Source organism: Seriola lalandi, unplaced genomic scaffold (genome assembly GCF_002814215.2).
Source record: "Seriola lalandi dorsalis isolate HSWRI2012SDOR001 ecotype SW California unplaced genomic scaffold, Sedor1 jcf7180002054544, whole genome shotgun sequence".
In the NCBI taxonomy this organism is placed as follows: Eukaryota; Metazoa; Chordata; class Actinopteri; order Carangiformes; family Carangidae; genus Seriola; species Seriola lalandi.
Window position 1 is genome coordinate 5,898,340 of NW_019525097.1, and position 10,944 is coordinate 5,909,283.

Genomic DNA, 10,944 nt, shown 5'->3' on the forward strand with positions numbered 1-10,944 from the left:
GGGGGGAGGGGGGTGACGTACTACCAGCCAATAAATTCCCTATTTCATTCATAGTTCAGACTTTCCTCAGTGCTGTTGTCAGTCTGACCTTGCTATCGGCAGGTCAAATATCAGCCTTTTATAACAGCACAATAACGTCACGTGCACGACAGCAACCGCTGGTCCCCAGAGTAAAACGCCTCCCAACATAGTCTACTGTCAGAATAACAAAGGCACAAGTAGAACTCATTACAGCCCTGCCTCTGTCTGAGTTCACCCCTCAGACGTGAAAGCTGCCCCCGTCTCTTCTGAGATGAGAAGAAGAGCGAGAGATGAACTGCCCGAGTTCTCCTTTGGAGCTTTAATCCCCCGCAGGCCCGGATATAAAAGTCACACATGAGACCAAACGTGGGCTGTAGCTACTGTAGCCCCCTGGTATACTCACTCTTGATGTGGCGCTCCTGTCTTTGTGAGCAGCGTGAGGACAAAGAACATGAAAATGACAAACACGGCCAGTCCAACCCAGAAGCCAATGACGATGGAGTCTGAAATGCCAGAGAGAAAAAAATAATCTTATTATTATTATGATGATGTACATTGATTTAATGATTGGAGCCATCTCTCTTACCCCACCCCACCCCTGTGCTTGTGATTGTAATTGATCTCAGGGGCCCTCTCTCTCTGAGAGCAAAACCCTCATTTACTCAGATAGAGCATTCAATGTTTGTTAAATTTGATTAGAAGATTGCAGCTGCCCACTTGTCTATAATGTTTGCTGATGGCCATTTTTTTGTGTGTGTGTCTTATTAAGTGGCTTGTTCATTACAGGTGGAAGATAAAACACCAGCACAGGTGCTGCATGACACATTGCTGCCAGAGAAGCAGGTATAGCCCTGTCACCACTGCTGAAGCAATAAAAACAATGCAGAAAATAAATAAATAATCATTAATAATTAATCACAGATGAGTCACCTTGTTTGCTGTTACACATTTTTCTCATGCACAAATACTGTGGACTCATGCATGCATTGAAAGGCGCGCGCACACACACGCACACGCACACACACACGCTGCACAAAGTAAAAGGCAGTAAAAGCAACAGCAGATTGTCTCAGTGTTGTATTCAGCTTACATCTGTGCGCTTTGAGTCCCTCAAAAGACACGGGCTCCTCGTCATCATAATATTCATACTGCCACACGTAGTCACTGCGACGTGCGCTGGTTTGGCTCCGGTTGTGGAAGTCAGACATTTCAACGTTTCACCTACCTTGGCAATATAGGAAATAAATGAAATCGATCCAGCGAGGAAGCTGTTTAAATGGCTACGAGGTTACCACACGCGTAAAGTTTACAAAGCATCATCACGTGAAACCTCTCTGTTGTTGAAATCAAGTCTACAGTCTGTGAATTTGGGAATTCCGCAAACAACTCCCTGATTATCATGTCCCTCCTCTGGATTTTAAAAACGTGCCAGAAAGGTTGGTAAAGAGCAGGGAAACCCATCGCTTTTCCGTTACGCAAAAACTCCATCCATCCTCACGGCAGTCCTGAGAGCGAAGCAGCACTTGCTCAGTGCGCATCGCCGTTATCCAGCATCCCCTCTCCTGGCGGTTCATTCACTCCCTGGGATACTGAGCTCACGCTGCAAAAAATGTTGATTCCTTACAAGAGGAGGTGTTTTTAGTGCAGCTGAAGGATCTATTTAAGACCTCAGACTGAATTTTGAGGTGGCTTTTATATAAACATATTGCAAGTACATACAAATAGTTCACATATTCACACACAACATAAATCAGACTTTCACATTTTAAAGGTATAATGTTTGAATATAAAATTATGTATTTGGTAGATTAAGGTGAAATAGTCTTTTTTTTCCCAACACAGTTTCACTTATTCAACAGCTTTAGGTATCATTATCACTTTTTCCTTGAAATAATAAATAGTGTTGAAAAACAGAGATAAGTGGACATGAACCCAACCAGCCAATGACAGTATAATATACATAATAACATTATGAATTATGCATGATAACACTTTACAATAGCCTGACACACCACTATATTTGAGGAGACAAATGATGCTAATATGACAGAGTTAATTTGGAAAGATTAATTAGTAGTCAGACTCACAGACTTCTAAGAACTACTCACACATTAGGATAATAATGATCAGCATTATCTAAAATGAAGTGTCATTATCATCTATGATATATTCCCTGACTCAGATTTATTCCTATTTGCTATTAATTCAATCAGTTTCCTGGTTTGACAGAAACATCAGACTACATTAACTCCAGCTCTCCGTAACTTTCACTTGCTAAATGATATGGTCAGAGTGCAATTTAAAATTCTCCTCTTCATGGTCTGGCTCCTCAGTGCATAGACATGCTGTCAGTAGCTGATCTCTCAGGTGGAAAAATCTCCATGCTTTCTGGTGAAAGCTTTCATTTATGCACCTAAAGAATGGAGCAGTTTGCCTGCTGATCTTAGACTTGCTGTGTTGTTTCAAATCCAAACTAAAGACTTTCCTCTTCAGCCGAGCTTTCTCTTAAATGAACACATCGTAGGCGTGTGTGTGTTTATGTGTATGCATGCGTGTACGTTTCTGTGTATGAGCACAAATGTTTTGCCTTTTTATTCTGTTTTTATGTGAAGCACTTTAAACTGCCTTTGTATGAGATGGTGCTATACAAATACATTTAAATCTAAATTTGTTCTCATTCCTCAGGAGTTTATGTGTTCCTGTCTACACTATATAATGCTGACAGTGCACTGGTGTGACAGATGTTACAGGAGAATTCAGTGTACATCAATCCCAGTGCCATGTTGGAACAGTACTGCCAAATTCAAAATTTAAAAAAAAGTCAGTAGATTACATAAATAAAAAAAAACATTTGTTTCCCAAGATCCATCCATCCATCCATTTTCTACCGCTTATCCTCTAGTAGGGTCGCGGGGGGGCTGGAGCCTATCCCAGCATCTTTTCGGGCGAGAGGCGGGGTACGCCCTGGACAGGTCGCCAGTCCATTGCAGGGCAAACACATAGAGACAGACAACCATTCACACTCACAGCCACACCTATGGTCAATTTAGCGTATCCCATTGTTTCCCAAGATGTGCCAGTGAAATGATTCAATAACATGTGATTGACCTGCTGACCCCCCCCCCCCCCCCCCCCCAAGTGCATATCTGAATAGACTGACTAGTGAAGTGACAGGTTGTTGAAAGGGTGTAAACAAAACGTCCACGGTCAATGATTTGAAAATGCGAGCATATTTCTGCTTGAGATGGGAAATGCTTATTAAAGCACTACACCACTACATCCCCTCTTTCCAGCCTTTTAATAGATCTTCACTCAAGCAACAGGCTTGATTAGCAGCGATGCATTACTTTAATTTCTGAAGAACCTCTGAAGCAGATCCATCAGGCGTCCATTCATTCACTGATGCTCCACCAAAATGAATTTTCCACATCATAAGAAAAATGACATTGTGTGAGTGATTGCAAATGTATATGGTGCATTCAAATCGTAGTGCTATTAGTGTCCTTTGTATACTTTACCTGATCTCAGTGTAGATCTAGAATGTGCATACTTTATTTTACATTAATTACAGCCGCTTCAGATGGTATTGAATTTTTTTTCTTTTTTTTTGGTTGCTATTGCTACAAGATATTGAATAAGCCAGATTTAGAAACATCCATGTAGTTTTAAACATAACACTGTGCCCAGATTCTAAGTTAAACCATGTAAATTGTGAAAATGCGAGTGTCCCTCATTTGTGGTGGTATCACGTTTTGGACACTGAGAGACAAAACCTGTTGCTAGACAGGACGCTGATGTTGGACGATTCACGCCATCCCAACAGTTTCACTTTGATTTTAAAATATCTGCACATGGCACTGGTGTTTAGTTAAGGTTAGGGAACGACTGCCATGGCAAATAAGCAATGGTTAAGGCATGGTGAACGTTAGTTAACTAAAACACTTATTTAAGGTTAGATTAGTTAAATCCTAAGGACTGTGCACAAAGCAGTACACATATATAGCATATATGTTTGTCTCTTGGTTCTGAATTAGATATTGGGTCTATGTTCTCTGAGAATACCGGCTGAGTTATCACATACACATTGTTGTTTATGAATTAATTACTCACAGCTATGAGTCAGACAGGGTGCCACAGTCACATTAAAACTGCTATTACTACTAGAGTTCTTGTCTCCACTTGACATCAGAATCTCTTTTCTTGGTTCTCTGCTGCTCCGCTAAAGGAGAGACTTGCTCAGATTGAGCCCTGCAGTGCTACAGAAATAACATTTATGCTACTCTATGGCAGATATTCTCCTCCAGGCCCAGAACATCACAAAAATAATAAAAAATGATGAGATTATGAGATGGATGATGGATCACAAATCATAGAGTCATATTTAAGTACTATTATCACTAGGTAACAGACTACAGATATTTACTCAATTGCCCTCCCTGCTTGCATCAATTATATTAAAAATTGGAAGGGGTGGAGGGGCTATATCAAAGCTTGCTGTCTACAGTATTTTGTCTCATATTCAACTGCAGATCAAAAATGCACATCTTACTGAAAACAGCCAGATATCAAAGCTGTCCCACTGGGTTTGCTTTGGGCTGATAGTCTCTTCTTCTTTAGCCACAGTGGTCATGGTGAGTTTGTTTTCACAGGGCTTCGATCAAAAGAACTGTGTCCAGGGGTAGCTGGCAGCTACATGGTCAAAATACCAAATGTAAATAGATACCTCCCAAACTGTTCCCTCTGTGAACCAGCCAAATGTATTTAATAACTGCAAAATTAAAAAAAACAGTGAAGATTGAAATTAAGATTGCTGCTAACTTATATGTCCAGCAGTTACAGAGCAACATTATCATTCATTTCAAGCTGCGTTTCTGGCTCTTTTTTTTTTTTTTTGGCTAATCTAAGTCTAATATTCATTCTTTCTTTTAGCTCTGTTTTTGGTCTATACCAAAATAATTAGCTCTTCACCTGCTAAATGCTCCACTATGTTCACCAGCTAGTTGTTAGCTAGCTAACATGCCCGCTGTTTGGTGCTGATAGTGGACAGTTGGGTTTTAGAGCTTTAACATTGTGGACCAGACAGCTCAACCATGAGCTGGAACTCGGTGAAGTTCATGGGGAGCTTCAGATTCGGGTGAGATAAGTGTCTGTAGCTTCGTCACTGCGAGAGACTCCCATTCACTTTGTCACATTGTTTTCAAATTGTCATTTGATACATTGATAGTCGGTTTAAATGATGCTCACTAGAAGCAAAACTTGTGCCTTTTAAAGTTGTCACATTTTTGTTGCTATGACCCTTGGTGTTCTGTTTTTAATTTGTTTGTGTGTGGTGAAGCTGAAACACATTTTCCACATTATGGACAAAGTTTATATGAACAACACACCATTATCAGTAATAGTTTTTTTTTTATCTAATTTGAAAATTTCACATTCAAAATGTCAAGCTTGTTTTACTGGGTGACTGACTACATATTGCTCCATGCTCCAATGGTCAAAATAGAAAGTATTTAATCTTAGTGAGCTCTAGCTGTCTTTATTTTTTACAGCCCCGAGCAATATAATGTCGTTAAGACTCTACATGCGCTATAATTGTTTTAATTTAGCTACACAAAATAGGCTTTATAATAACATCCTTTCTTTTTTCCATGTTGCCAACGTTATGACATGCAACAAAGGTCCCTGTCCACATGTGAACCATGTAGCGTGCTCTTTAACCATTCAACTACCAGAGCGCTTCTGAATGATGTTCTGAAACACAGGCGTCAACACACATCTCTGACACAGTCCTACTGAACATTGATGATTCGACTCTTTGTAATGGTCTTCCTGTATCGTCAGTATAGTTCAGCAATACCCTTCAAGAGTACAAATCTGATGAAAGGCGAAGCTCCTACCTCTTCTGAAGAACCTGCAGACCTCTGATGCATGTAAATGACCCTGACCACAGGGTGCTGCGCTCTCTGACTCACCACTGCAGGGTCGAAGGTAGAAGGGTGGAGGCTTGTACTGATCGAGATTCAACACTATACTACGCATCACATTTGCCCGTTAAACCCAGAAAATTCTTCACTGCTAATAAAAACAGCAAAAGCTTGAGCTTTAAAGCTTTACCACCCACTGCTCTAAATCTGTCTGTTTGTGAACTGGAGATAGAAGCATTCAAGACTCCAAAATAGATAAAATGAAATATTCATGGGGTTCTGCGTCAGCATTGTTTCTACGTGCAAGGCATAATTCTTATGTAGCTGCGATGAATTCATACTTTTCTCAACAGCAGGGATGTCTTATCCTTGAATACCCAAGATGAGGCCTGGTAGTTGAGCTATTTTAATTATTCTTTCCTTCCCATGCTGTTTTTTTTTTTTTTTCTCTGTCTCTCTACCAAAGAGAAAAAACATTCACTCAGTCATATATTACATTATAATTCCCCTATGTGCCTAATACTGTGTTCATTTTCTATTTCAACCACTGCAGGACAACTTTTTCAATCAATCAATCTGCACTAAGCACATACACTTTCACATACTGCAGCTCTCACTTTTCATTCAGTGCACACTGTTTCCCTTCTTTCACTCTGCAAAATCAACCTCAAACACCATCTCTTTCGCCTCTGTCATCTAAATTGACTCCAACAAGTGGTATTTTTCAGTGCGTCGGCTCTGAGGGATGATCCATTTCCAAAATCTGGTTTTGTCATCGTAAAGCCAAAATCACGCACGCTGCATATTCAGCATTCACGGAAGTTACTCCCAGTGCAGTGGGAGGAAACGACACGGCTCCGCCATCTTTACCCTTTGCTTTGGGATTTAAGCCTTTGCTCTGGGATTTAAGCCTTTGCTCTCTGTGGTTGTGGGTCAGTGACTGAAATAACAAGCGCACAATAAAGGCGATCAATGAATTATGAATGACCACAACAGAGAGAGTTATTAAGATAATTCTAAATTCATCAATACATTCGTAAATAAAACAATAACTACCATAAATATATTTTAAGCGCTGTAATATTGTAAAACCATGTTTCTCCAACCAAAATCAAGCATTGCTATATTAGCTATATATAGTCTATATATGTCTTTTGTCATGCTTTATGTTATTTTTCTCCAAATCCTCTCTGCTCCAACTTACAGTGCATTTTTACCAAGACAGCTGGTTTCCAAGGGAACACTCTGGACTTCAATTAAACCAGGATCTGGATCAGTGTGACCTTCTGTCAAGCCATTCTCAGAACACGATTCAAACTTCATAGAAAACCATGTAAACACGCACTGTCATGAGCTTATTGTTACATCACATAACATCAACTTGAAGACTTTACATCTTAAAAGATGATGTACCACAAGCTTATTGAATTACAGCTGATGGAGGCTGAGGACATGAATACTAAATAGGTTTGACTGCCACAGCACACCTGGATGTGTGAAGGATGTGCTGTTTTTTTTTTTTTTGCCAGAGCTCGGTTATTAATAACCGCCTGTAAGCCCAGTGCCTCGGTGGCCATCGTTCATTGGGTTTTCTGCAAAGATAAACAACAAGAAATGTCCTGACTGCAAATACTAAATAGAACCCACGCACAGTCAGTGTTGTGAAAGTACATTGTCAAAATGTGTTGACAACGTAGGTATAGATTACCTTTCAGTGGAAGCTGAACTGTGTACAGAATTATAGTTCTAATGTTTAATCTACATATGATTACGTCTGGTGAGAGCTGATCACGACGTTACATCACAGTATGAATCACATGAAAATGGATTTTTGAGATGAAAAGCAGGTCGTCCTTAATTCCAACAGAGCTCTTTATTGATTAGATGATGATGCCCCTCACTGTTTGTACCTTCAAAGCTCCCCCCCCCCTAATAAATAAATAAAGTGAATAACTAAAGTAAAGATGTACATGCAAACTGAAAGCAGGAAGGTAGTATCAGATTGTCTTGAGGCTGTGGCATCTCCACTTAAGTCAGTGAAGAAGACTCCCCTGCCCTTCCTCCTGTTGTTGCATGGAGGACTGTTTTCCTTGTTAGTCCAGGAGTCACCATGACCTACAAGAGTAAGTAGAGCAAAGGTCCACGCCACTGTGTCCTGTGGAATACACTGAAGAAATATCCTTGCATGACTAGAATGCAAAGACTAACCTCACCTTTAGTATATACAATGTAATTGGTAAATTTATTGTATATTTATTTGTATAGGGATCAGAGTATCGCATGACCCAGTATCCGTAAACACAGCATTTATAGCCTAAGCTAATATACAATGCCAGTCTCTGCATAGGCCTTTAAAATACATAACATACAACAATAATATCCATAGAGAACTTCATATTCTTCAGTTGTGGATATAGGTAGAGCTTGGCAATGACATAAAGACAATCAAGGAACTGTGGAATGTTGTGTCAATGCAAAGGATAAAAAAAATCATATTGCACAAGGTTAACTTCAGTTTGAATCCAGTCTGACAACGCAATACTGAATGAAACTTTGAAAGAACTGACAAAAGTTGTTTCCTAGACTCCTCCGATTTGTATTCCTCTGTGTTAGATTGTGATATCATGTAATATTAATTCCCCTCAAACAGAAGGCGTCAAATCAAGGCGTCCCTGAGTCTGCGCTGTCACAATAGGCATCAGTTTGGAGAACAGTACCTCGAGTACAGACGTCGTACGGAACTGAAAATCCTCGCTTGTTTTCAGATTTGTGTGATTGTTTCAACTGCTTCCCCATTCTTTTAGTAAATCCTCCAAGTTCTGACAAACAAAGACAAAATGGGTCCTCAGAAAAACAGAGGAGCTCTCCATTTGGAAGCAGGGGGAGAACAGCATGACTCCCAAACTGCTGTGTGTTTGGATGAAGCTGTTGGAGTGTGAATACAGGGCGGAGAGAAGAAGAGCATAAACATCTCAAACTCACTTAGTAACTGCATGTCTTAATTAGCGAATGACTAGAATTCCCTGGAATATTGACGATATACAGCAGGTTTGAAAACATTTTCACTCATGATCTACATTCATTAATGAATTAAAGGAAAGTTTTCCTTTAGATTTATGTTGCAGAAAGACATCTTCTCATATCATCAGGATCTCCAGGGTGTGTTTTTTTTTTTGTTTATCAGTAACCCAGCAGGCGCCCAAAAGGTGCCCCCTTTAATTCCAAGGAAAATATCAACATCACCAAACCCTAAAAACACTGCTATTAATGGAGCATGTTTTCCATTCAGTGTCACTGAGAACAACATTGATTTGAGCGCTTCAAATTATACCATAGCATCGCATCTAAAGTGCAAAAACTGATTAGGGGGGGGGGGGGGGGGGCAGCATAAAATAGTAGCTGAAACTACTCGCCCGGAGGCAGGAGAATGAAGATAGAACATGATTAAATGCCTTAAGGAAATAGGGTGCAAGGTGAAATTTGACTTCAGCTCATGGCGACAGTATCAAGGCACATTAATCTAGTAAGATATTTAATTACATCGATGGCCTGATTAGCAAAAATAAAAATATGACTGAATTGATTAAAATGATGTTTTGTGTGGTTGACTGTTGCCATGGAAAGGGATTTTTTTTTTCTTGGAGAGTAAGTATTGAGAGTCTTTGTAAGAGAAGTGTAAATGACTTGGGCAAAAAAAAGGGACATGAACTATGAATAATAAGCCAGAGAGAAAGGATAGAAAGTGGAGAAACAGAGGAGACAGTGGTTATATAAAGAGAGATCTTGGTGAACAACAAGTGGTGAACTTTTTCTGTCAAGCAACAGCAGAAAAAAAAAAGACACCAACTGTTTCTCATCCTTACTTATTTATGCTTAATGGTGTAAGGTAATAAGGGATAATAGCTTTTTTTCCCCCTGGATTACCACCATGATAAGTGACCTTAATACTTGTTCATTCTTACAAGTATATGTGTGGCGGTGGGGAGAGTTTTTCTGTGATCTTGGCAGGGATTTTCAATGTTGCCTCATTCAGAGACGACAGACATGTCACATTAGCTGTTCCTGCTTCTTTTGTATTTTTCTTTTATTCACTCTTTAGACATGCACTGGGGTCCAAAACCCCACTTGAATGGGAAAGTGGTCTTTTTAATGACCACTATTGAAGACAAAAAATGAAACACCTTTAATATGATGACCTAATTTGAACATAGTGTGATACAAAAAAGCTTCTAATATGTATTGCATTAATCTGAACGTTATGGCCTCGGTCACCTACTTAAACGTCAAGAGCATGTAATGGCAATGTGTCTATATATTCTTGCCATTATAGTTCAAAGTTTAGCAAAGCATGAATCATGAATGACATGAAAACACAAAAGAAGCCAGCAGCAGAGCATGCTGAGTCCAATTAGCTCCAGATCAGAAAAAAGGGAGTAGAGCGAGGGATGGGCAGAACAAAAGCAAGAAAGAGAGAGAGACAGATAGAGAGAGAGAGAGAGAGAGAGGTCTATGTGGACCTTATTAGCGCTAAGGTCTGACTGCTCGGTCCCTGCAGAGGAGTGTTATGATGTGCATGGAGCTAGTGGGCAAAGAAATTGAATGCTGGTCATGTGTGGCTGACCCCCCTCCACTCTGCAGACCTGCTACCTTTTAACAAGTGATACTTGCAAATGCGGCTCCCATTAGCTTTGAACGGAGTCAGCTGACAACAGTGTCTATGGAGGCCACTGTGCTGCCAGACAGGAATATATCAAACAGACATGTCAGATAGTTGCATTGTTCCCATTATCATTTCATCCCAGCGTGTAACACTGCCCCCTACTGGCAGCTGAGAGGAAACATATCGCTTGTTGAAGTCAATAGATTGCTGAAGGCGTCTATACAAGTTGTATGAAACAGTATAGGTTTCCCTCATTGCAGTGTGATGCATTCAATCTCTGCATCTGCTGAGGTGTAGCTATCAGCCCCCCCCCCGTTGTATAACTGACGCGTGTCAACCCCC

General features: G+C 40.1%; 1 protein-coding gene across 1 annotated transcript in view; it reads right to left on the minus strand.

Moving 5' to 3' along the window:
* The window catches only part of LOC111661431 (melanocortin-2 receptor accessory protein 2A), a 3,475-nt gene extending 1,933 nt beyond the window's left edge, over positions 1–1,542 (minus strand). Inside the window, exons 1-2 of the mRNA XM_023414995.2 lie at positions 1,112–1,542; positions 425–524 (exon numbers count right to left, since the gene is read on the minus strand). Of these exons, the coding sequence (XP_023270763.1) occupies positions 425–524; positions 1,112–1,229 (218 nt within the window). The 5' untranslated portion in view covers positions 1,230–1,542. The remainder of the gene's footprint in view (positions 1–424; positions 525–1,111) is intronic.
* Positions 1,543–10,944: the final 9,402 nt, after the last annotated feature.